Raw genomic sequence first — 27870 nt, 5'->3', positions numbered from 1 at the left:
TGTTTTTGCAGACGTTTAATGATTGAAAAGATTGCCACCCATCTTGCAGACTACACCCCACGTCTGCGTAGCAATACACGAGCGTTATACCAGGTGAGTAAAAAGGCTGGTGTTTCTATATGTACTGATGGGTTGCAAGCATTCCCAAGAGAGTTAATAGACAAAAACATGGCGTCCATTGTGGTACCGTTAAAGTTCTACTCTGACGAAAATCGCTCAAACTTGGATTCAGCTGAAACTTCCTAAGAATACTCTTTAAAGGTCCAATAATCACTGTATAAAGTGTTCTCTCGATATTCAGGACGAAAGTATGATATTTTTACGGTTGTTTTTTGGAGTCTGTGACGTCATGAACTCAACATCGAACAAAAAAAATCATAAAACACTTCATACAGTGATTATTGGACCTTTAAGGAGTATTCTTAGGAAGTTTCAGCTGAATCCAAGTTTGAGCGATTTTCGTCAGGGTACCACTTTAACAATGGATGCTAATGAGAAATCTTTTGTTAAATGGTACCAACATGGCCGCGATGACGTAACGTGCAAACGATGAACTAGCCTTCTTCGCAGGTAACTCTCGCATAAGCTGCGGATGGGGTCCCTGTGGACATTTCGAAATAAGGATAGGGTTCCCAATTTCTTTCCTCATAATACACTAACAAAATTACTCGATTCCGATTGGACAAGAGAAGTACAATTAAATCGTTTATCGTACAATGTAGAGTCCCAATTAAGTTGCTCAATTTTGTTGAATGTATTATAAACAAAAAAATCGCACGATCTTCTCGTACATTTCGGAATCGATAAATACCCGTAATGTTTTGAAAAGTTCTCGAGATAGTACGATTCCCTAAACTAATTTCTTTTTCTGTGAGTTGCTTGCGGAGGAAGCTAGTTTGTTTGTTCATTCATTTTTTCATTTCTCTTTTCAGTACTGCCCAATTCCCGCCATTTCCTATCCACAACTGGAGAACGAGCTCTTCTGTAACATCTATTATTTACGTCATTTATGCGACACTCAGAAGTTCCCAGACTGGCCAATCAAGGATCCTGTAAGTATGAGCTAATCAGGTATTACGTATTAGAGAGAGACTAACCAAGCATAAGCTAGCAATCCCAATGTGAGAATCACTTAACATATACGTTTTCATTCGTCACAGTAAACGCATACTTTTGTAAACGAATCCTGTCTGTCCACACGTAAACGATCATCGTTTACGAATCGTTTTCGCCCGTCCACACTTAAGATTGTGCGTACCCATGTGACTCAAAATCCCTTGAGATATAAATAACAATGAAACAGCCGCCATCTTGGTTGATCTAACAAGAGAAGCTAATGAGGAATGCTTTGTTATCGTCAACCAAGATGGCGGCGATGACGAAACACGCACCTTCTCTATACGGTAAAACGATTCTATAACACTTAATTATGTAAAAATAGTTAGTTAATGCCGGTTTGACATATTTATTTCAAATTGTAATACGCATTATACCAAACTAGTAAAACGTATTTGATTGTAAATTGAATACAGTGGCTCAGTCTCAAGTTAGTGATTCATGATGTACTTTTTTAGACCAAGATGTTGTTGTTGTCGTAAAGCATAACAATCTTGTAAGATTAAGCCTTCTTCTAGCAAAACTTTCATGGATGCTTGAAATCAAGCTTGAAAGAAGTACTAGCATCAAACAAACCAAACATACATACTATATTTGTGAGACCTTGTGACATCAGCGTTTTCAAAAGTATCCACTTTGGAGAGCGTTCTCAAGAGTATGCGTTTACGGTGAGCGTTTTCATCGTTTACGTGTGGGCGGAAGATCTAAGCGCATCAAAAAGTATGCGTTTACGAATGAAAACGTACCAGTACCAGTCAGTGCTAGACGGATCTTTGACCCACCGACCTACCCTTTGTTTTAGATTCGTTTGCTGAAAGACATCCTTGAAGCCTGGAAGAAAGAAGTGGAGAAGAAACCACCATCGATATCACTTGATGAAGCCTTTGAAACTCTGCGACTCAAGAAAGAACCATCCGGGTAAGTGCTTTACCTTACTTTGTTTGTTTGTTGTGTTTGTTGTTGTTGTTGTTGTTGTTGTTGTTGTTGTTAATTTTGTGTTGTTGTTTTGGGGGGGGGGGGGTTGAAGTTTGTCAGCGATGAAAGGTGTTCCTAGCCTGTGAAAAATGTTCAAAGTGTTTTTGTTTATTTGTTTTATTTTTATAAACTCGCTTTTATTTACCAAACAAAATGCGTATCATATCAAATTTCATAATACGCCCCCTGCATTTTATAGATCGTACTTTTTAACTGGTTAACGAGAGCAAATGAGACTGTAAACTACGAACACAGCGATGTTTTACGAACTAGTAAAAGATCTATTGAGTGGCACATTTTGATTTGATAGAGTCAACATCAGTTCTTTTTGTTTGTTTGTTTGTTTGTTTGTTTTGTTTTTGTTTTCGTTTTGATTTTTGTTTGTTTGTTGGTTTTTTTTGTTTTGTTTTTGTTTGTTTTGTTGTTTTTTTTGTTTTAATTTTGTTTTAATTTTTTTTTTTTGTTTGCTTTTTGTTTGTTTGTTTTTTTTTTTGTTTCTTTTTTCGTTTTTGAATTTTCGGTTTGTTTTTATGTTGTTTTTTTACCCCTTCAGAGAGATGGATGAGACGAAGATCAGGAAAGCGTACTTCCGACTTGCCCAGAAGTACCATCCTGACAAGAACCCTGAAGGAAGAGTAAGTACACTACAACTCAATAGACCTAATCGGCTAACGTGTTGCTATATACGTTACCACCCAATTCAAACCACATGGGACTAAGTTTCATTGTTCGTTATATTTTGGTTTCACAGTTGAATTCGTAGAGACTAACGCTTCTATTCCCAGAAGGTTTGAATTGGGTGGTAACGTACATAGCAACACGTTAGCCGATTAGGTCTATTATCTAGTCTTCTTCCATACCATGGAGTTAGTCACCTTCTCAGCACTCCAACTCCAAAAACCTAAACATTTTGGTGACACCAAAACATTTAAGAACACCAGTTGAGTACGAAATAAACTGCGTGCCCCCATTTTCACTTCAGATTCAGATTTATTGTTGAGGCGACCTCCTCCGTCCGCGTGTTGCATGAAATCCATGCATGTTTTTCCACATGGTGACCAACTCCCTAAAGTAAATACTAGCACCACAGGGTGACCGAGAATTATATACCTTGATTACGCATTTAGTAGTATAGGGGATGAGGGTTCCAGCGCAACGACAACCGGAGGATTACCCGTCTAAAGTACCCCCCTCGATTCGTACCGCGATTACCCGCATCCCGCGTCTATGTAAAATATGTTAGTCTATATATGGAGTGCGAAGATTGTAAAGAGTTTGTTTATGACTTCTGTATAAAGTGCTTAAAACCCAAGTTTGTACCTACTAAGCCAAATAAGTATATTTGTTGTGGTAAGAAAATGCAAATAGAAGACGACACGTCAGCACAGTGTTACGAGTGTGGTAAGAATATTCGTAATGCCGTACCAAATGCTACCAGAGAGCAGTATTACGCCAATGGAGGTCGTAAGAAAACGCCATACAAAAGAATAAAATACTTCAGGGACTGGATGAGTCATATCCAAGGTTTACATCCGGTATATTTAGACAACGAAGTAAAGAAGAAAATTATAGACCACTTAGAAGAGCCAACCCCGCAAAGTCTACGGAAGACATTGAAAAAATTAAAACTAGGGAAATATTGCAAAGCTATTCCCTATTTTTTGTCTGAAATTACCGGTAAGTCTATTCCCGAGGTTTCTGATATGACAAAAGCCGAGTGGATGTTTTGTCGGTTGAATAAGGATATTCCTTATTACCCTGACGTAATTTACGAAATATTTTACAAAATAGACCCCAACCACCCCCTGTTAGGATGGATTCCGAGAAAATAAAAATGCAAAACTGGCGTTTATTTTGCCAGAAACCCCACTGGGGAATGCATCGCGCAGAACACCAAGCTATCCCCAGTGGGGTTTTTTGCATTTTGGGCTTACGGGGCTTATTTCATCCCGCGCCAGAGGCCCTCTAGTACATACACATATATCTTTCTTACGACCCACCAGAGGGTGAACTCCGGACAGCGTCCCGAGACACCCCCTGACTTTTCCAACTTTTCCAATCGCGAAACCCCCCATCGCGGGGTTGAATCGCACTTTCTACCCCTCCCCCCACGGTTGCTGTGAGTGGGGGAGGCTTTTTTTTCACTCACAGCAACCGGTCCAAATGCATCTACAGCGAGGCTCGAACTCGGGACTTTAGGCCTCCCCAGCCCCAAAGTCCACGATCACAAGCGAACGCCAGACACATCTGGACGCTTATGTATGTGAAAAATATTATATTTAAGAGTGGCTGTCCGTAACGGTCGAGAATGGCGGGACAGCGAAGGAATTTTCAAATTTCTCATATTTTGTCAGAAGACAACCTTTGGTAAGCTCTTTTAAAAAATCCAGTTTAAAACTTCGAGCGCTTTTTTATTTTGGCGAATTTTACGAAAATCTAAAACTCGACTTCCGGTTCGCTCTGGACCGGTGTGAACAGCCCAAAATATTACCCATATTTAAGAAGGCCTCACTCGTTCAAAAATACTCCTATCGATCTGATACTTTTTCAACATTTTAACTAACTATCAGACTCCAAAAGGGATAAATAATATTTTTGGGAAAATGTTTTTTTCTCGCTTTTTGGGATTTTTTTTCGATGGCATTTCAAGCAGCTACGACGCGAAGCAAATTTTAGCCTAAGTTGAATGCCCTAAATCATCACCTGGTATATATTTTATTTTCACTAAAACTATATGATCTGAAAGCTTGTTTATTGTAATTCTTTTCCTGAAAGTATCAGCTTTGGAACGCAAATACGTCCTCGCGATTAATCGACTCTTCTATGTAGCATACGGCGGTCTAATTTCGGATTCAGAATCAAAGCGCCTGCTTTATAAATATTCAAAAACTTTCTTGGATCACCCAGAATGAACATTTTAATCGTAAACAACATTAGTTTGATGACTGTAAACTATACTCCAGCTATATATTATTGACTTATTCTTTTGTACTGGAATGTTTTAGAGAGTAAGGACTTAAGCGTACGAATTCTAAGTTAGAAAAAAAACCTTTAGACCCCATCAAACGCAGGGTTTTTTTATTTTTCTCTTTTCTTTGTTTTTGTTGAATATACTTGCTCAAAATCCTCCCAAATTTCAATTAGTTCCACGTTATTCGTAGAAAAAACAAACTCATTTTCGTACTTTCTCAAAATTAATGGAATAAGTTAGAGGACATTATGATTGAATAAACAAACTGAATTAGTTGAGAAGCGTGGCACGTGAACGTCGATCACTTGTACCTTTCTTGAATTATATGAACTAAACAAACAACCTTTATGTTTTGTATTTTTTGTCTTTATCTCTTGTCAAAATTAATAATAACTAGTGACTAAAGTGGTTGCTTTCGTACTATTTCATTTAAGCCCCTTTCCCGATAACGTCACACATTTGATCCGCATCAACACTGCCTACTCTGCTTTTTTTCCCTTCTCTTTTGTTGCTGTTTTTGCTTGTTTTTATATGGGGTTTCAGAATTGATTGATTTAACTTGATTCTAAATGAAAAAGCCAAAAATCGTCCTTGTTTCATTAAGAGAAGTCAGTGGCTAACAAACCTGTTTCCTTTCCTATTCATTCGCCTAAAATAAACTGTTTGACAGGAACAACAAGTATCTTTTTACCAATAATAATAACATATTATATATATATATATATATATATATATATATATATATATATACAGCCATTTGCAAAAACTATGGCCGCTTCCAATACATATACGAGTATATCGAAAGCATATCAAGTATTATGGGATATCTTCCACTATATATTTTTCAAGTTGTCTATCATTAGGGCTTTCTGGAAAAAAATATCAAGAATGATATCCCGCCCTGTCTGATATACTTTCGATATAGTTGTATTTATATTTGAAACGGCCATAATTTTTGCAAATGGCTGTATATATATATATATATATAACAAAGTATGTAATGTGGTCTATACTGGTGAAACAGTGCTCGATGCGTAGGGATGCAGAGCAACAGATATATAGTAAAGATTGGATTAAAGACGAGACATGTTCACTGTAACTCCGAGTTTCGTGCTTACGCACTCATCAGACAGACGTTTTTTTCAGAATGAGTGGCCGTGTTGTATCCGATATACAAACACGAGGCGTAGCCGAGTGATTGTATATCGAATACAACACGGCCACTCATACTGTAGATTGCTTATCAAACGTCTAGGTTAGTTCCTTTGTGTTTCACTAAAATTTTCAAAATTGAAGTGAATCTGGCCAAGAAAATCCAAGTTTAAGTTTATGCAAATGAAGACGAATCTATATCAGATATAAAACCTCCTTCATGGTCGTGATTTCTATTGCGTTTTCCTCATGAATTATTTATGAGTTTGATTTAAAAAAAAAAATATATATATATATATATCAAATTATGCTTTACAACATTAATGTTTATAGCCAAGATTCAGGTAATAGCTGCTCAGTAGGCAAGCTAATCGTCGAGCTGAGCAGCCGGTTTTTTTTTTCTTTTTCTTATTCTTTTTTTTAACATTTTGACAGGAACAATTGTATGGTTTCTATCAATTACAGCCGCAATAGTAAACTACATTCTTAATTAAATGAAGGTATGGTGCTCTGGCGGCGGCTGCGTGCGAGTGCGAAGATTCTCTGTTCTTGAAAAGCATTTTTCTCTTGAGAGATGGTCGAAATCTCTTGAGAAACAATCGCTATTTGATCTTGCTAAGGCCGTCAAATACAAAGCTTGGAAGAGGGGGTTGGGGTTTCTACCGACCCTAAAATTCTCGTCTAGTAATATGAGGACCTCGGATTTATCTGCTGAAGAGGCTGGGCTCTCAAAGAAAATAAAAAGTCTGACCGCTTTATCAAAAAACAGAGAACCTACTTGGTCAACAAGCTCAACATTGAGTAAACCTTAGGAAGAAAGTTAAACCCAGAATTTGTAGAAAAGGTCATGAGACGTGCTCGAGGTCCCGACGGCTTGCGTCTTTTCAAGTACTCGGCCAGACCGTCCCTGAAGACCTTGCTATCTCCCCAAACGCAATAGAGGAAGATGATAATTTTCCCAGTACAATACTGTAGAAGCAGCTATCTCGACTTTCCAACCAGGGCCGTAACCAGAACTTTTACAGGGAGGGTGCACATCGAATAAAAAAATCGGCGGACCTTAAGCTTTTATGTGGGGGTGCACGTGCACCCTGTGCCCCCCCTGGTTACGGCCCTGCCAACTACGGCACCCTGTCACTTACGACCAATACGATATATGTTCCAATGGTGAAAAATGACAGACTTAAAAACTCTCTAGGTAACAATGCTGCAGATTTTCTGTGAGGCTCTAGAGTTACATGTTCCTGTTCCCCTAAAAGAGCAAAGCACCAAATACCTTGAATGTAGTTTACGATTGCGGCCGTAATTGATAGAAACCATACAATTGTTCCTGTCAAACAGTTCATTCTAGACGAATGAATAAGAAAGGAAACAGGTTTGTTAGCCACTGACTTCTCTTAAAACAAGGACGATTTATAAAAAACAGAGTAGGCAGTGTTGATGCGAATCAAATGTGTGACGTTATCGGGAAAGGGGCTTAAATGAAATAGTACGAAAGCAACTGCACGCACTTTAGTCACTAGTTATTATTAATTTTGACAAGAGATAAAGACAAAAAATACAAACCATAAAGGTTGTTTGTTTAGTTCATATAATTCAAGAAAGGTACAAGTGATCGACGTTCACGTGCCACGCTTCTCAACTAATTCAGTTTGTTTATTCAATCATAGTGTCCTCTAACTTATTCCATTAATTTTGAGAAAGTACAAAAATGAGTTTGTTTTTTCTACGAATAACGTGGAACTAATTGAAATTTGGGAGGATTTTGAGCAAGTATATTCAACAAAAACAAAGAAAAGAGAAAAATAAAAAAACCCTGCGTTTGATGGGGTCTAAAGGTTTTTTTTCTAACTTAGAATTCGTACGCTTAAGTCCTTACTCTCTAAAATATTCCAGTACAAAAGTATAAGTCAATAATATATAGCTGGAGTATAGTTTACAGTCATCAAACTAATGTTGTTTACGATTAAAATGTTCATTCTGGGTGATCCAAGAAAGTTTTTGAATATTTATAAAGCAGGCGCTTTGATTCTGAATCCGAAATTAGACCGCCGTATGCTACATAGAAGAGTCGATTAATCGCGAGGAAGTATTTGCGTTCCAAGGCTAATACTTTCAGGAAAAGAAGTACAATAAACAAGCTTTCAGATCATATAGTATTAGTGAAAATAAAATATATACCAGGTGATAATTTAGGGCATTCAACTTAGGCTAAAATTTGCTTCGCGTCGTAGCTGCTTGAAATGCCATCGAAAAAAAATCCCAAAAAGCGAGAACAAAATATTTTCCCAAAAATATTATTTATCCCTTTTGGAGTCTGATAGTTAGTTAAAATGTTGAAAAAGTATCAGATCGATAGGAGTATTTTTGAACGAGTGAGGCCTTCTTAAATATGGGTAATATTTTGGGCTGTTCACACCGGTCCAGAGCAAACCGGAAGTCGAGTTTTAGATTTTCGTAAAATTCGCCAAAATAAAAAAGCGCTTGAAGTTTTAAACTGGATTTTTTAAAAGAGCTTACCAAAGGGTGTCTTCTGACAAAATATGAGAAATTTGAAAATTCCTTCGCTGTCCCGCCATTCTCGACCGTTACGGACAGCCACTCTTAATCTGCATAATTTCTAGACTGACGTTCGATATGTAAATAGAATCCCGTCACGCTCTTTTCGAAGCAGATGTTTACTGAGCAAGCTTTCTTTGAAGCTCTTCTTTCGCTTCTTGATAGATCTTTTTGCGAGATTCCTCGGAAAGATCTTTTACGACTGTTTTTTTATTCCTTATGTCCGTCTTTAATTTCTCGTATTTGTCTTCTTCGGCCAGAATAAGCGAGAATTCGACGTCGTCTATCTTTCTGTCACGCAAAGCCTTTGAGACAAGGTCAATGATTGTATTTACTTTAGCCCTTGACAGAGCTATTGTCGTGTCGTGTTTTGATATTTTGCTTGACAACTGTTTCATAATACCCGTAGCAACAGCAGAAATAATACCACAGGCTGCCCCAACGCCGGCCAAGGGAACTCCAACGATTATTCCCGGCCCGGTGAGTGAGGTAGCAATGCCAGTGCCTGTTAACGCCACGGACATGGAGCCGGAAGTTATCGTGATTTTATGTAAAATGCTTCGGGCTCTGACGTATTTTTTTCTAACTTTTTCGTAGTGTTTCGTTTGCCCTTCCAAGTAAGCCAGGATTAAGTTCGCTTTGTTGAGCCTAAAGTTTTCAGCGTTTAATTCGTTAGGTCCCTCCCTAGGTAAATCAGGATAAAGTGGAGGTGCTGAAGGTATAACATCCATTATATATACTAATGTACGACGCTTTTGGGAATGATATACAGGAGCAGCCACATCACGACAACCGGGATTACTGGAACTGGAGAGCATTTAGGAAGATGTTTCCACATGCAGGCTCTAGTAAGTTTGAAAGAAGACCCGATGGGATTTACTATAACGGCTCTAGGATGTACAGTAATGAGGATTTGAAACCTACGCTGGTCGATCAGGTGCAGCAATTGACGATTGTACACCCCATTCATAAAGAAAGGCCACCAAAACCCGAGCATAAAGCGCCCAATTTTCCTAGAAACTTATTGTTAACCACGGAAGATTACCCATTTTACGATGCTGAAGGTGGTGTAAACGACTTTGAAAAATTGGTAACGCATCTAGAGATTTTAGTGGGTAAGCAATCATTTGACGTAGTAGTAAGGAATATCTATAAGAATACGATGTTGAAGCATACGTCGGGTAAAGAGGCCAGGGAATGGTTAGCAGGACCCAATATGCGATATTGGCCGCAGCAGTTAAACTTTGCTATTTGGGCTGCCACTAAAGGTTGTGGCGTTGCCGCGGATATGTTTCACATTTCATTTATGCGGTTTCACGTTGCCTTTACGGTAAGGAGGTTGTTGAAGGAGCTTAACATACCCCTACCGGGAGATAAGGCATTCAATCCAATGAATAACCGATATGACGCCGCAGCCCTGGAAAGGTTAATTAATGAGTTCAAACCACAGCAAAAAGATTTTCGGTATAAGGAGGGTAAGACGCATGGGCTGGGTATAGTTTATGTTTGGGGTGCCAATGGTGAGAAGCCGGCTGACTACGGGCATCAGGAATACCCAAGTAATGAGTTAGAGTTCGGTGATATGGGCGGTGATAAGGGTAATAATTCATTAATTACTAGAATTCAAACAAACTACACCGGCACTTGGGATCCGTTCGTGTTAATGAAAGGAAAAGGTTTAAGGAACCTAGCCGGGATTAACCGTAGCATTGAAGCATTCGTGTACTGCATCCTGGGAGCGCAGGTAAATACCCGCAACCCCATTGTTGGATCCCAAGGCGCTTCACAGGAAACGCAACAAGAATTCCTAACTTTATTTGAGTCTGCAATAACAGAAAATGATATATCCAAGTCGGTGCAGAGATATCAATTAGCGGTGCAGCAGTCTAAAGTGCGACTGGATTACGCTTTGTCGCCTGGTTGTTGGTTAATGCCAAGTAATTTGGTTATTAACACCAATTCCGTTGTGGGTTATAACAATAAGCTGCAGCGAGCTACTGATGATATGAAGTTTGGGGTGAATGACGTGAACTCTGACACTCTTAGGAACATTCCTCACTTCGTGGAGAAGCCAAAAAAGGAACACGCAGAAAAGCCCGCACCAAAGAACGTAAAGAAGAAGGTCCTGCCTGCGATACCTGAGGAATATAACCATAACTTATTAAAAGCCGGCCTAGCAGTCGCGGGTGTTGGTCTGAGCTATTATATATGGCGATGAACAACCCCTACGTAGCTGGAGTAGATTGTGTTTATACGACTTACACAGGCGAGAAAAAATACACCCAGGCATCTTGGGTTGATGTCACAGGCATGTCCGTGAATTTGAACTACTCAGGAAAGAAGTTGATAATATGTAGTATTTGCATTGGTACGGCGAGTGATGCAAACGTAGGATTTCGTTTCTGTGATGACAATGGAGTATTACAGCCCATGCGCGCGAAGACAAACAACAGAGAGCCTACACATTTCTCGGTAGAGCCGCCGGCGAATAGCACCGAAAATCTCTCGGTTTGGACTTTTCACATGGTTGCTGATTGCCATGGGAAGGTAAAGTTGCAAATACGCGTAGATGACACGGCGTCGGCGTGCATGAATAGCATAGAAGATCAAAGAGATCGACCTTATAATCACGCGACCATCAGCACTCTTACAGTGTTAAGCCTGTGAGAATCTGTGATTCTTAAATTATATGAATCCGCATTTAAGTGAAACGCATTACGTTCACTACTTAGACGTAAAGGAGTACGCAAGGCATGAGTGGTTTGATATGGGAATGTGGGTTGAAGTTGGAGGTCCTGCGTTAGTCATTTGCACCATTAGCATTAACACGGGAACGAGCGCGAATGTGGGGTTTAGGCTTGTCGATGAGAATGACGAGCCTTTGCCCCCCTATCGAACTTCCCCGAACAGCAGAAGAGCGACCCACTTTTCGATGGAGCCAAACAAATTTAGTGGAGAAGATCTGACGCCGGTCACGTTTCATATGATAATTAATTGTAAATATGCTAAGTTACAAATATTTCCCGATGACGGTAGCAACGATGGGTCGATGCCGGGCCTCGCAAGGATAAACAGCATTGGAGTGGGTAGCAATATTATCGATGCGGTTTGGAGTCATAAACCCATTTCCACTATGAGCGTGCTGCCGCTAGCCCCAAATTATCAGGGCGGCGCAAATACTATCTTTCATCATCCTCAATCAAGGACGCGGAAAGAGCGCAGCAATTCTAAGGACAGGAAATCCAAGGTCCCTTCATCGACCTAGCTTCTTCAGGAGTACCACCCCAATAGCTACGACTAATATCCAAATGTTATTCCCCACAAACTTTAGCAGTTCTCCTCCAGCCCTAAGTGCCAAGGAAACAACCGAACCCAGCAGCCCAGGAAGACCGGCTGCCATCTTTTTTCCCAAGTCCGTTAGTCCATTACCTAATTTCTTTACGCCCGCGCCTGTAGCCTTAAGCGCGGATAGGATAACTCCTACTACGCTTGAAATAGCGACCGCGAATGCCAGCGGAACGCCATACTTCAAAAGGGCTCTTTTTACCTTTTCCTTGGTGGTAAGACCCAACTCCCTTTCCAGGTTTTCCTTTTGAGCCCGCAATTCCGCAAGGTGTATTTCGAGGGCCTCCACTTCCTTTTGAGCTGCTTCCCTTTCTTCCTCGGTACGAGTTTGGTCCTCGATTACTTCTTGCTGCCGCTCTATTTGCCCCTCCAGGTCTTCGATGGCCTGATCTCTTTGCCGGATTTGCTCCTCTTTAGTGTTGATTTCGGCAACCAACTGCCGCCGTTCCACCAAAGAGCCAGCTATGGTGATATGCAAGTTTTTAGCTTCTTCCTTGCTCATATCCAGGTCTTGCAGGGCAAGATCGAAGGCCTTTTTGGTTCGATCCCTTTCGCGTAAGGCTTTGTCTCTTTGTTCTCTAAGTTCTATTATTCTTTGGTTTTTATCGTTAAGTTCTCTCTTTTGAGCATCGAGGAGTAGTCGGTTTTGTCGCATGTATTCTGCTTCCCTTTCTTCCAACGTTTCTTGTAGTCCCTCGACGCGCTTTTCTAGCGCAACCTTTTCATTCAGGGTTTCCAACCTTTCTAACATGCTTCTAGTGGCACGCTGGAAGCCTTTTAATCTCGCCACGTCACCCCTAACGTCGCCATTCACATCAAAGAGGGGTTGTGGTTTCGTCCAGCGGTCTTTATCAGGAAATCTCAGGTCTTGAACGCTTATGAGGACTTTGTTTCCGCGTTCTGTGAGCCTTACGTCGTCAGCATCGAAACGGGAATAGCGCTGCGTTAGCTCCTGCTTTGCCCACTCTACGGTTTCCCCCGCTGCGGCCTCAGGCTGCTCTATGTTTTGAAGTTCCAAGTACTCAGGGACGGACTTGCCGCGGTTTCTTGACTGCCACATACGATTTAAGGTGGCCTTGGCCTTCCTCCACCCTCTACCAAACTTGTTTTCTAAAGCCATGTCGTAGACTAGGGGGTCGGGTTCCGCGCCTTTAGTCCATGCGTCATATTCTTCGTCGTTAATATCGACTTGACCTTCTTCGGTAAGGGGATCAAAATCACCTTCTACTTCCATTATATATGATAAGCTCAAAGTTAAATCCTAACGTATTACCTAAGCAGGTTGGCGGGCTGAAAGCAGAACGCACCTTTCACCGGGTTACATTCACACCTTCTAGCGCAAAGCCGGGGGAGACGCTCTATGTAGGCGTACCCCGCCTAACAGATAACCTAGTGTTGGTTCCTGGCACCCTGACGCTAAGGTTTGATTTGGCGGTGCAACCTACCACCGCAGATGAAAGGATTATCGTTAACAACCTTGGTCGCAACATCGTCTCAAAGATGCGAGTAAAGTTCGCCGGGGAATCCCTCTTAGACTTAAACAACTATGACCTGTACACCACCTACAAAGATCTGTGGCTGACTGCATTCGAAAGGGCACAAAAAAATAGAGCAGGGTATCGGTAGCGTAATATTACGTAAGGTTAGGACTCCCACCAAGACACAACCTACCGATTCTGGCGACGCAACTGACGTGGCAGATGCAAAGGCCATCAAGACAGCCTATGGTACTAAATACGTAATACCATTGGACTTTGAGGCTATTACCAGCCACGGGGTTTATTATCCTAGACAGTTGAGTGAGTTGCAGTTTGAAGTGACCTTAGCCAACATGACTAACATCATTGGCGGGTTAAGCACTGCGTTGTCGGGAAGTATTCATCCATACGCCATTACCAACCTGGAATTGCAGTATGAAACCATACACTCCGAAGATCTAGCACGTAGCGCTGGCATGGAATACAGTGCTGGAAAGGCTTTCTTGTACGACCACGCGGTAATGTACAAAACCTTTAGTTTCCTGGATAAGACAGACGCGGTAATTACTCAGAGCATTAATTTACCGCGTCGTAGTCTTACGGGGCTGATGTTGGTATTTATTAAACCTTATGAAGCCGGTAAGCGCGACTCTGAAGCCTTTCATAACCCCGGCATCACCAACGTCGGGATTAGCATCAATGGAGTTCCAAATAAGGTGTATTCGCAGGGAATGAAGCCCTCAGACATCTACAGGGAAATAAAAAGAAAGTTTGGGGATCAAGTTGCACCCGGTGAGTTCTTTACCGATAAGTATGCACTGTGGATTGACATGCGAACCACCAACGACGAGGATTTACATGGGCAGGGATTGCGTCTGGTAAATACCCAGGACGGCATTACCCTGGAAATCAAGCGTGACTTAAACGCTAGCGCAGGCGACTCAGACAAGATCAATGCATACATCTTCGTCGTGTCTGACGCCCAGTTGAGCGTAGAAATGAATCAGCTAAAGAGCGTTGCGTATTGATTCGCGCGCTGCGCTCCCTCATCCAAGAAAGGATAAAAATATCCCTTACGTATATAATGCTTCGCGTATTCAAAAACAACGAAACCAAACTGCAATGCATAGTGCAAGGCGATAAACTTTACTTCAAAGCGAAGTCCGTGGCTGATGCCTTAGGATACGTAAATTCCAGAAAAGCGGTGTCCGATCACGTATCAGGGGAAAACAAGGTAACTTTGGGATCTATAAAGGGTGTAAATCTGACTGACACCCTTAATGCACAGCCACATTCCGTTTACATCACTGAAATGGGTCTTTATGAGCTAATATTCGGATCTGAAAAGTCCGTAGCTAAGGAGTTCAGAAAATGGGTGTTAGGTGACGTTCTCCCTACCCTCAGGAAAACGGGTAAGTATGAAATAGAGCGACGCTTTGACGGTCCTAACAAATTAGTCTTTAAGATCGAGAATGAGTTTGACCTGCATAAGAAAGTCGTGGACTACATACGTCGGTTCCACCCTATCCTATTGCTTGCACCAGGTCTTGGAGAATTACAGGACTCGGCCTCCAAAAGGATAGTATGTTGGCAGAAAGGTTACCAGGCAGGTCAGCCCGACATCTTAGTTCTCAATGCACATAAAAAGTATAATGGGTTATGCCTGGAGTTGAAGACGCCTAAGGGTAACGGCGTATTATCCTCAAAACAAGAGGCGTTACTCACGCAATACGAGGCAAATGGTTACCTAACCATGGTGTGCAATGATTACGACCTTATATGCAGGGAGATCGACTATTACGCGGAAGGCATTCGTGTACCTTGCCCTTGGTGTGTTAAGGCTTTTAAGACGCAGGAGGCGTTAAGGACTCACCAAAGAATATTTCATAGATATAATGATAGTTGAACAGACACACTGGCGTGAATTAGTTCAAGGTCGTACATACAAAATAAAAAATTACGTCGTTTTCGAAGACATCAGCCGTTTAAGACTGGTCTTGGAATGCGACGGTAAAGAGTGCACGCTATGGGCACCGGACTGCGTGAGGTACGTCCTTCAAGGTGAGGAATTCACACACATACGCAGCTATGGTAAGGTCAGCGGTCGATGGAAGTTCGACGTAGAAAGGAAGGTGGATGCTAATCCTCTTTGCGATTAGAAGTCATCCTCATGAGCGGCTAAGTATTGGTCTGCTACGGCGGATCTCATTTTTTCTGTTATGTTGTAAGCGGATACGGTAATTAAGACACCACCTATGAAAGCTGCTGCTGCAAACATATATTAATGTAATTTCTGCTTATCCCTTAAGTTCTGTTTAATGTAGCGGCGAAACGACACCATGTAGTCTTCGAATGTGCCTACGGGCTCCACTTTGGGGTACAGACACTCCCAAATGTGTTGACCGCTACGTTGACAACCACAACGATCGCAAAGAGCCTCCCAGTACTCCTGGTTCTCCCAAGGAGTGCCTTCGTATTGGTCGAAGTTCATGAAGAGCTCGTCCACCTCTTTTTTATGTCTCGTTAGGCGCCTTGCAGTTTCCTCGGGGCAACAGCGCGATGCTACGTCACCGTGTTCCTCACAGGTAATTTCAACCAAGCGATAGGGGCGACAACGATGTACATGCCAATCGTCTTTAATGTCGCTGTCGCAGCGTGGGCAAATTCCCTTAAGACAAACACGGTGGCGGACATGGTAGTCCAAAGACTGGACACTGCTTAGGTGCTTATTACAGTTACCGCAAAGAGTGTTATCGTCTCGGGTGCGTTTGCAGACGGCATTGTCGATGTGGTACTTCAACGCCTGTGGACTGCTAAAGACCCGGCTACAAATGTCGCAAATAGTGGTAGCTTTAGGGCGCCTGCAGACGTTCCTTTCGACATGGTATTGGAGTCTTTGTCGGCTACTAAAAGATCGATTGCATTCGTTACAGTTCATTATAACAAGGGGAAATAAATGCTTAATAGGCGGTCCTTAGTAATTCATGACCTTGCAAAAGAGTTTCAAACCAGATCTTAATCTTAATTATGTTTCTTTGTTGATGTTAGTCATCAACAATAATTTCTAAAGAAAATTAAGGTAGTCCTTAGAAGCACCATGCAAACGATAAATATTAAAGAAAACTAAGACCATCTTACAGATTCTCTTTCTGGGCGTCAGCTAAAGTTTGCTGTGCTTTAGGATTTGTGGGACACCAATGCCTGACAAAGGATCCTTCAGGGAATGCCTTATTACAATGAAGGCAGGTGTATTTTTTACACGGTTTGGATATCGGCGTTTTGGGAGGGATTATGCAGTCGGCAGGTAGTTCACATGTAATACAATCCATATATTGAAGGTCTTACAGCCAATCTAAGTGATGGTTTAACTCGCTTTGGGTTTCGAATGCTTGTCCACACTCCATGCAAATGTAATCCATATACTTACATAGGATATCGCATAAAGTCCTTAACGGACTCCTTAGCCCACGTCGCTATCGTTATCAGCGCACCAAACCGTTCTGCACGCTTCAGACCGCACATTTCATCGTACAATTCCTGCACGCGCTCTTTTAACCGGTCTATCTCCTCCCTTTGCATTTCTATGGTGTCTTTTTTATCCTTTGCGTCGGCGGTAATCCTTCTTACTGCTTCCACTGGCTCCATATATATGAACCCAGATCACATACCTTGTAATGCTCTGATAGTAGGACCCACCGGCTGTGGAAAGACCCAATTCGTCGTGGAGCAGCTATTAGGACCTTTTAGATACCGCTTTGACTACATAGTGCTGCTTTGTCCCACCTACGTGAATAACCGCACCTGGGAAGGTATAGGAGCGAAAGATGACGACTTCTTCGTAGATATTTTAGATCCTAATGAGTTATCCAGCCATTTGAAGTTCTGGCACAAGCAATTCCCTAAAGATACACAAACCTTGCTCATACTGGATGACATCGCCTGCGGGGACGACGTAAAAAGACGCACCTCCGAATTAGTGAAGCTTGCCTTCAGCGGTAGACACGACAATATTAGCGTTTGGTTGCTCTCGCAGCAGCTTACCAGTGTCTCTAAGCCCTTTAGGGAAAACATAGGCTCCCTGGTCGTATTTTATACTCCGAGCAAGTCTGACCTGGAAACCATCTTAAGCGACTACGGCGGTGAAATAAGCAAGGAACAGTTACATGGATACATGCGGCAATTAAAGACGCGCCAACATTCCAAGATGATCTTCTCTTTGAGGTTTCCGTACGCGGTTGGAATCTTTGATTCCTAATGTATATGGACATTGAGCAGCTCTTAGATGAAGCCCCCACACAGTTAGATGAAAGTAACCTCAAGGAACAACTTAACATCCTTGTGTCTTCGGGGAAGTGTAAAGAAATGATAGGCAGGGAACTTACCCATGAGCAGGTTAATAAGCTGTCGGAAGAGGAAGTCAAGAAGTTCCATAAGAGGTATGAGGCTGCCCTTGCAAGTAAGACCACGGACGCCGTCGCAGACTCCGCTATCCGACTTGCAACTAAATTACTTGGACTTGCGCTGCCCATAGACGACGTGGAGCAACTACAGAAGGACATAAGAGATGACTATGTCATCGCCCAAGAACTTAAGATAACCTGCGGGTGGTTGTCCTTGAAGTGCGGTAAGTTAATGGCAGTCGCCTCTGCGGCTTTGCACGTAGCTCAGCACGTCGACTTGAAGGAGGTACTAGGTTCCTTAGGAACATCTTGGAAGGACTTCAAGAAGGACAGAGAAGTCGAAAAGGTCTTCCAGGCAGCACTTGCTGATGATCAAGTCACCCCAAGTACTTAGTCAAGTCGTTGTCAAGTCATTGTCAAGTACTTAGTCAAGTCGTTGTCAAGTCACCCCAAGTACTTAGTCAAGTCGTTGTCAAGTCGTTGTCAAGTCGTTGTCAAGTCATTGTCAAGTACTTAGTCAAGTCGTTGTCAAGTCGTCCGTAAGTCATTGTCAAGTCGTTGTCAAGTCGTCCGTAAGTCATTGTCAAGTCATCGTCAAGTTACTTGTCAAGTCCTTCAAGTTCCTTAATATAAGATGAGTGACACCGAAGAACAACCACCCGTAGAAGATACCAAGATTACCAAGGCTAAATCTCCAGGCAGAGTTGCCGCGGGAAAGAAGCTCGCGGAGATAAACAGGAAGAACAAAACCAAAAAAGAGGAAAAGGTGGAGGAATCCTTTTGGAATCCTGGGTACGTCATCGGCGTGTTAGGAGTTGCTATAGCAGCAGGCAGCCTTTACTTACAATGGCGGACTACGAAGTCAAAAGTAGAACCACCAACATATCACGCACCTGTGGAGGTCAGAAAGAGTAAGATCCCTGAAATGGAGTAGATTTATCACCCGTGTCGACCTAGATTTTCCTTCTCGCTTTGTAATATAATGTCGACCGCGTTGTTGAAAACTGTTGAAGAAGTAGCTATCATTACTTCTATTGTTGCGGGCATTGGTTGGGTAGGTAAGAAAGTGCTCAAAGAAGACTTTACTGAAGACCCAAGCAAGAGCTTCGCTAATTTTGCTAAGATGACCGCTGCCGTGGGTGGGGCTATCATGCTAAAGGATTACCTACGGAAGGAAAAGTACCTACCTAATGTATAATGGTTAGCTTAGTCGCAGGTGGAGTCATTGCAGCTTTAGCATTTACAGGAGCTAATTATGGTGGTAGATATCTGGATAAATTAGTTAGCGGTGATAAAAACGCAGAATCTAACGCCGAAAGAAAGAGACACGACTTAGCGCTGGAGAAATATCAGCGAGACGTGGCAGCTTGGAATGAAAAAAGACAAGCTTACAGGGATTGGTTGGACAAGAACTACCAAGACAAAATGCAAGCAGACAAGAACTTCGAAAATACAGACTACGCCTTTAAACTTTATGCGCAAGCACACCCCGACTTTAGGTTAAGGAAGCCTCAGTTTAAGGATTACTACCAGCCTTCTAAGAAACAAAAAGACAATGAGCTGGTATTTGTTGGCATCGCAGGGCTGGCGGGAGGCGTGGCTTTGACGTATCTACTTTGAGCTGCGCTCAGATCACTAAAAGGGACTTATCCCCTGTAATATATGATCGTCTTTTTGGAAAGCGATAAAAATAACTTTACCACTTATCTGAATCCCCCCATCAAAGCCTGTAAGGTAAGGTTGGTTAGTTGCTCTTTATACAATTCTTGGTATAATTTGATTAATGGCTTTGTCGTTGTGAATTCCCAAAAGCCAAAGTTACCAGATTCCCATTACACCCCTATAACACTGGCTAAGGAGCTAGCAAAGCATGGATATACTCTTACCACAGGATTACCCCATGAAATGAAATTCAAGAAAAATAATGGGAGCGTCAATCTAAAGGACAGTCCATTGGTAGAACTCCTGGGTCTTACTAGTACCACGATAAATAGCGGCAGTACATATGATGTAAAATGGAAAGTCGCATCCTCTTACGAAGTCCATTGCGATTTAGTCCATAGTTACGACAATGGAGAAAAGTCTTCTCTTATGTCCAAGTTTCTACCCAAAGGTAATCCATTTGACCTGGTAGAATACACTCCCATTTCTTTGAGCTATGACTTGTCTAATTTGGTAGAAAGCATAAACATCACCATTAAAGTGGACGGAAAGACGGTGGATTTTAACGGACGTAAGATCAATCTTGTTTTGGAATTCATATAATGGGCCGCGTAGAGGACAAACTTAAAAGGATTTACTATGGGCCTGAAGGCTATTGGAAAGGAGCGTCAGCTATCAAGAAACTCGCGACCGCGGCCAGGGTATCAGATGAAACGGCTAAGAACTGGTTGAAAAAACAAACCATCTGGCAGGTTTATCTTCCCGTGCCTAAGTACATTCCCAGACCCAGCTTCACCGTAAATACCCCCAATGAAGTTCATCAGGCGGATTTGCTTTTCTTACCGCACGATAAGGTGAGAAAAAAGACCTATAGATACGCTTTGACCGTAGTTGATATCGCAAGCAGATACAAGGACGCCGAACCCATAACCAGCAAGGATTCTGGGGAAGTCGCAGAAGCCCTAGGTAGGATTTATAAGCGCGTCTTGAAATGGCCTAAGCTGCTGCAAGTGGATGCGGGAACGGAGTTCATGGGCGTGGTTACTAAGACCCTGAAAGACCACGACACTAAAATTAGGAGAGCCAAAGCTGAGTACCACAGGGGTCAGAGCATCGTCGAAAGATTTAATAAAACCTTGGCTGAGCGTCTCTTTGGGTACCAGTATTGGAAAGAGCTGGAAGATCCCTCCAAACGCAACAGGGAATGGACTCAGAGGCTCCCCCAGGTCGTCGCGGCTTTGAACAACGAGGCGGCCAGGGCTACGGGAATGAAACCCAAGGATGCCATAAAAAAGAAACATGTGGAACACAAGTCCTTCGTCAGAAGTTCGAGGGCGGTCTTCCCCCATGAAAAAAGATTAGGTAATGTCACGGTTCGATATCTCTATGAGCCGGGTGAATTAGAAGGAGGATCCAAAAGAGCTACGGATCCTAATTGGTCTTTGGAAACTTACCAGATCCGAAGTGCGATAGCTAAGAAGGGTCAGCCCATCTTGTATTATCTTCACGATGGCCCCACACGTGGGTTCGTCAAAGAAGAACTGCTTATCGTGTGATGTCCGAATGCTATCGTATGGATACCATCATCACACATCCACCTCTTACCGTCAAATGCAGACAGTGACACCTTCTCCTGTGTAACGTTGTGTATTTGATGTCCGTAGCTGCGCAGGCTGTTCATTTTATGTCGCTGTTCCTTACGCGTACGCAGGACCTTTAAGTAGGACTCATGCGTAATGTCCTTCTTAACCACGTATTTTTTTACGCCTTTAGCTTTCTTTTCTACACCGTCCAGCTTTAGCACGCTGTACATCTTGGGTTTCAGGCCCACGTATTCCACGATGGGTTTTCCTTTCATCTCATCCTTCATTTTCCCGATTACTTTCTTGTTTTTAGGGGAGTAAAGGAAGTGGTCGCGTGGGTAATCGCTGGTGTCGTATTCATCGATGTCGGGAACACAGTCTTCGTAAATGTCTTCCGTCTGCACCTCTAGTATCAAGGAATCGGTGTCGGTGTATAAGAGGCGGCACTTATCACCGTATTTCGGTTTTAGCTTGTCGTAGTAAAACTCATACATGAGTAGCTTTGATAGGTCTAACACTGTAAACCCCGTGTATACGGGTTTATTCAGGAATAGATTCGCTTTCTTCATGTGAATCACGTAGAAGTTTAACATTTCTACGTATCTAACGAATCCAGGCTGTGATACGTATGCTTCTGCTTCCTCTCTGGTGCTGGCTATCTTTATGCTTACGCGCTTGCGGATGTTCTCCATTGTCTTACCAAATACGCTATTGTTCATTAGTTTAAACAGGTTCTTTTCGAAGTCATTCTTTGCCTGTGTACGCTTTTGTGTGTTAAAGTCAATGTAGGAGCGCATCCATGGTTCCTGCGTGAACTTCAAAACGCGGTGGATCTTCTTCACGCGTAAGCCGTGGCGTACATAGAACTGCAGGTTGCGGTAATGCACCACATACTTTCGCTTGTCCATCAGGTTCATCGTTAGCTTCCTGTAGGGCTTGTAGCCAGGGCACATTTCCCTCTGCAGCGGACTCAGCTGCTTAAATGGTATTTCTATTGCTTCTGGTGCTAATGGGAACTCATTGTGTGCGTCGTGCAAGTGCTCTGGGTACTCCAGATCCACTTCTAAGACGTAACCCTTGTCTTCCTCCTTTCCTACCTGCATGTAGAAGTCTATCGGCTTCACTGGATCCCATTCGAAGTCGCGTACAGGTAAGTACTGTGACATTGCCCAACCGTAGAGGTTGTTTGCGTCTAAGTAGAAGATGTATGTGGTTGGCTTCTCCGGGTCGTACTCCACCGTGGGATTGTTTGCGCGGGCGTATCGTCTGCTGGGTCCGCAAACACCGCCGCGGATACCGTCTTCCATAAAGCGGTACATGTCGTATTCTGTTAGGAGATCCAGTTGCGCGTTTGTCTTCTTTAGAAGTGCACTCCAACTAAGCCCAGGAGCCGTGTAGAAGTTCGCTGGATCCAACCCGTAGTATTCCATTGCCATCTTTCGAAAGCTTTGGAAAACATCTGCGAGCAGCACTACGTCTGAACGTAGGTAGATGTCGTGGTATTCTCCCATATTCTCACAGGAGTACTTTTCCCACACATCTAACGCATGCTGGTACTCCTCGTCCTTTATACCAGACTCGTTTAGGGTGCTGTAGAATCTCTCTTTGGGTGGTAGGGGTTCTTCGAATCGCTCCCAGGAATCCATGTATTCGTATGGGTAGACTCCTTTCCTTTCCGCGCCGTATTGACTGGAAATGGGGAACTCCGTGTTGTATTTAACCAAGTTTGCTAAGGAGTCCGCCATGAACTGCTGCGAGTCTAAGAACTTCAGCTTGCCTACGGTTACAGACATGTACCTTTCTTTGTTGTTGGGTATGCACTTTACTTCGGAGCCGTCTGTTCCTTGTAAAAGTAAGTGACTGTCGTAACCCCTTAAATTGTGAAAGAATACGGGTATTTCCATTTCTGGATTTACTTTGAAGTTTATATTACATTTCCAATGAGCCGCTCCTCTGTATTTACCCGTGATGTGGCAGTGATCTCTAACCTTATCCACATAGAAATCCTCAACAAATGCTTTGTGGCAGTGAATGCAATGCGTGGAGGGCTTTCCCGGCTTCTCACCTTTCTTAGCATACTTCCCGCATTTAAAATGAGCTTCTCCTAGATACTTTCCATCTTCGTCCCACGCTTTCTTGGCTCGTCTTCCAAACTGGAGAAGCGTATGTTGGCAAATGTGGCATTTCTTTGCCTTGGTAAAAGCCTCCTGGTTCTCTTTGGTAAATTCCATCTTCTTTGGACGTCTTAATTGTTCTCTTATCTCTTCCTCCTCTTCTCGCAATGCTTCTAGAAACTCATTAGCTGCGTTCTTACCTCGGTAAATTACAGGAGGGTCGGCCTTACCATCTGATCTGACTACTATGTAACCAAAGGAGCAGATCTCGTGCAATCCCACCTTATTCGTGGCGCCACTTTTCTGCTCTTCCTTAGTTATCAACGCTTCAAAGTCTGCATATATCACGTAAGGCACCTGCATCTGCTTTTGATGGTCTGAGTAGGATAGGTTCTTATCTGTGGGCATCTGGATCCGTTGCGCCACTTCTTCGACTCCGCGACATATTTCGTTGTGATCCTTTAGAGCTTTAACGCTGGTAAAGGATAATAAGCAGCAATCACAGAAGTATTTCTTACCTTTGTGTTTGGTGTGTCTGTAAAATAGTCTGCTAATGTGTTTAACCCACGAATAATGTCCGCCGTGGTAGAAAAGGTGTATTCGTTCTCCTTTACTCTTTGACAACACTAGTGGTACTATCGTTTGGTCTCTGACTCCGTAAACGTTAATTGCTAGATTGTTTATTTCCTCAAATATGGGGATGTCTATCAACTGCATGGGAAATTCCACACCATCCCACTCTAAATCGTCTGTGGGATACTTACTTATCCTACAGGGATCCTTATCTACTGGATACAGTGCGGATCGTATTGCCCACATAAAGCAGCGGTTGTCGTCATTCTTTACGTTCACTATGGCTTTCTTCCTTTCTACCCACACCGGCAGGGGTACGTAACTTCCTCCTCGTATCGGCACGTACCTTGCCATGCTAACCTCCATACCTTCTACCTCCTCCACTGTCCAACCTGATCCTTCTTTCGTGTAGTTAGACAGCGATTCCATTATTGCTTCTAAGGCTTCGCTGAGTGACCTATCCAGATTCGTGGACTCTAATATCACCAGTGACTTCGATCGCAACATTGCTGTCGTCGTTACCTCATCTTTTGATAAACTTACTTCTACCATTATGCTTGCTTTCAGGGCTCCTAATTCTTCTATACCTTTTCGAAGCGTTCTCTTGACCTTCCTTTCTGACTGACGCCAAAACTGTCTAACGTTAATCTCACCGTTGCCGGGTATTGACACCGTTTCGAAATTGCTTTGGGATTCCATCTATATATTAGGAAATATCTTATACCTAATTCCAGACCCTTTTCAGATCGTCGTAGTCATACTCACAATCCTGACAATGCCAAAACAATTTAACCTTAGTCTCAAACTTCTTACCACATCCACAATCATAGCTGCTCATACATTTCGACTTCATCTTCAAATGCTTCTTTAAGTCCACTTCTTTCTTAAAAGTTCTCTTACAATCTTCGCACTCCATATATAGACTAACATATTTTACATAGACGCGGGATGCGGGTAATCGCGGTACGAATCGAGGGGGGTACTTTAGACGGGTAATCCTCCGGTTGTCGTTGCGCTGGAACCCTCATCCCCTATACTACTCATTTTAATAACGTTCTCCATCTGATACCGTCGGTAAACCAGCCTTTACCGTCCGTATCTGATTCATTACCTGTATACACTTATTTCAAAAAACGTCTGTCGGGTTTTTGTGCTTTTATGTTTTATGGCTAAAATACGAAAAATGACATTCCTAACTCAAAGGTCTTGATTCATATTCCAATCTTAAAGGAAACGCATTGAATACATTATATTTTGCAGCGTGTTACTCGGTCTCAGATGTCAGATTTCACATCTCCGAACGAATCCATTTTGATGTATCAACAATAGATGTATAAGACAAATTTGAATCCATATAATCTACAGTCCGCTTTGGAAACTTTGCGTTTTCTAAATCTTACCCATGATGTTTTGTTTATTTATTGTACAGGATGTCTTTGAGAAAGTTAACAAGGCGTATGAGTTCCTGTGCTCCAAGACATCACGACGTACTCATGGTCCTGATCCACATAATATTGTACTCATTCTCAAAGCACAGTCTATTTTATTCAAAAGATACAAAGATGGTGAGATGATGATGATGATGATGATGATGATGATGATGATTTGTTGTATGTCTGTCTGTTACATTGCTGTATATATGTCTGTCACTCTCCTCTCCTCTCCTCTCCTCTCCTCTCCTCTCCTCTCCTTTCTTCTCCTCTCCTCTCCTCTCGTTTTGTCTCATCTTCTCTCGTCTCCTTTCTTCTCCCTTCGTCTCCTTTCTTCTCGTCTCGTCTCGTCTCCACTAGCCTTTCCTCTTGTTACAGCCATCAAAATCATGTGACTTATAGTCGTTTCATGTTCTCATTTGTTCCAGAGCTTCACCCATACAAATACTCAGGTTACCCAATGCTCATCAAGACCATACGCATGGAGACCAATGACAGTTCACTGTTCTCTAAGGACGCACCTCTATTGACTGCTGCCAGTGAACTAGCGTATCATACTATCAACTGCTCTGCACTTAATGCTGAAGAACTCAGAAGAGACAATGGTCTCGAGGTAAGACGATTTTCTTCAGAAATATACTTTCTCTATAGGGCTTTTAAGTTGTGACGTATTTCCGGGTCCAATCACACAAAAGATCTCTAAAATCTTGCCACCACGTATTCCCAGGATTTATTCTCTACCTTCAACAATTAGATATATGAACAGAAAATCCTGCTATGAAGAAAAAACACAGAAAAATGTCTGTAGAAGTAATTATTAAGCTGGACCCGGAAGTCGTTTTTTGTTCGAATTACGTCACACTTAACAGCTCTATAACTCTCTCCTTTGCTAAAAAAATCCCCAAATAAAATCGATGTAGTTACCGAAACCAAAGTCAGTGCTGGTAGTGCCTTTAGCTAGAAAACAGGATTTCAAGGAAGCTAACAGTGCGCACTTTACCTCTTCTCTCCATCATTACTCTGTAGTAAGAGTAATAAGAGCTAAGTGTACGCAGATTGGAAAGAAGTTGAAACAAGCGTGTAGAGCTACTGAGAAACAAACTACGAATCTATCACTCAACAAACCATCTTTTTGCTGCATTCCTTCTTTAAACTGATATACTATTCTGTTAGCTGTTAGTCCTAAATAGACCTCTTCGGCTAGTGTGCGCTCGGGCGTAATCTTTTCCCATTTTAGACCAGGTGTCATTCCCTGGAGTATCATTTCTTTGTTTAACGGTTGCACATGAGAAGACACATGAATATTGATACAACTCAAACAAAAAAATCTTACTTTCAAAGGAATGACACTTGGTCGGAAATGGAAAAATATTAGGCCCGAGCCAAGAAGGTCCATTGTGTGCAACCATTTCCCTTATCACTACACGCTGTAAGCTGCGCCATTCGGTGAGGTTACCAAGTGCCATGTCTGTCCTCGCCTAACCCTCAACATGAAATCCCGTCAGTTGCTGATTTTTGTTCTTATTTCCTTTTGCTTTACAGGCCCTAGTGGAAGCATATGTTCGATGTTGTGAAGTCATTTCTTCCTTCACCAAACCAGATGAGATTGCTGTTCAGGTAACCAAATATATAAAAGGAAATATATAAAAGAAATATATATTCTGAAAACGGAGTTTGTTTATAATTTGTTCAAATACCGATACACTTTGTTTTTAAAACGATTGGCTCTACATTTAAAAAAGCCGTAGGTTTTTTTAAAGTAGTTTATTTAATCACGTGTCGTCCAAGAGCGTAGAGCCCGTTTAAAATAGGTTCGCGGGTTGCGTAAACTGTGATTATTGTGAGACCTCGTCTCGGGAAGAATTTCTCTTAGTGTAGTGAGGTTGGCCAAGTCAAAAAAAAATCATTATTTGAGTTGAGTGTTGTATACTGTAAAAAATGAATGTAGAGATAGTGCGCATGGAGGGAAACTCACGGAAGAGCCCCTTACAGGGAGTGATGGTTCACTTATAAAATCAAAGTATTTTTTCTCCTTCTCTGTTTTATTAGGTGTGTATTCACATCACCAAGTGTTTCGCTGTGTCCGCGCAGTTTGAAGAATCCAGGGAGAAGATCACAGAAATGCCAGCCATTATCAAAGATATGTGCAGCCGTTTATACTACAAGGTAATTGGTTTAGCCTAAAGCAGATATCGTGAGGAGATGGGAAATGTAGGGGTAGACTTCTGTAGCCATATTGTATGTTACAGTGAAGTCACTAAACCTGTGAAATAGATATAAGACTAATAAATATTAATAATTTACGCAAGTCAATATAATAAATCTGGCTCGCTACATACTGTTTCAAAAATAAGGGTCAAACAATATCTTTTAACCAAACAAAGTTCGTCCTGTGGAAATTAAAACTAAATTCACTAAAACTAAATTTCACTTTCAATATTCGTCTTCCTCTTTATTTCTCGGTCTTGTTATGTCTCGTCGCTTTGCCGTGGCACATCCGTCACCTCCGCTT

At 42.2% G+C, this 27870-nt stretch overlaps 1 protein-coding gene across 1 annotated transcript in view; it reads left to right on the top strand.

Annotated features, from left to right (window-relative positions):
* The window catches only part of LOC116306212 (dnaJ homolog subfamily C member 13), a 76944-nt gene that overhangs the window by 31003 nt on the left and 18071 nt on the right, over positions 1 to 27870 (top strand). Inside the window, exons 46-53 of the mRNA XM_089037291.1 lie at positions 12 to 93; positions 933 to 1052; positions 1919 to 2034; positions 2645 to 2726; positions 25358 to 25493; positions 25787 to 25971; positions 26901 to 26975; positions 27408 to 27524. Of these exons, the coding sequence (XP_088893417.1) occupies positions 12 to 93; positions 933 to 1052; positions 1919 to 2034; positions 2645 to 2726; positions 25358 to 25493; positions 25787 to 25971; positions 26901 to 26975; positions 27408 to 27524 (913 nt within the window). The remainder of the gene's footprint in view (positions 1 to 11; positions 94 to 932; positions 1053 to 1918; positions 2035 to 2644; positions 2727 to 25357; positions 25494 to 25786; positions 25972 to 26900; positions 26976 to 27407; positions 27525 to 27870) is intronic.

This window comes from Actinia tenebrosa, unplaced genomic scaffold, assembly GCF_029948245.1.
Source record: "Actinia tenebrosa isolate PJP-AT-01 unplaced genomic scaffold, QUT_ActTen_1.0 PGA_scaffold4__44_contigs__length_22323623, whole genome shotgun sequence".
Classification (NCBI taxonomy): domain Eukaryota; kingdom Metazoa; phylum Cnidaria; class Anthozoa; order Actiniaria; family Actiniidae; genus Actinia; species Actinia tenebrosa.
Note: the sequence above shows the minus strand (reverse complement) of the source record. Positions and strands in the feature narration are given on the sequence as shown.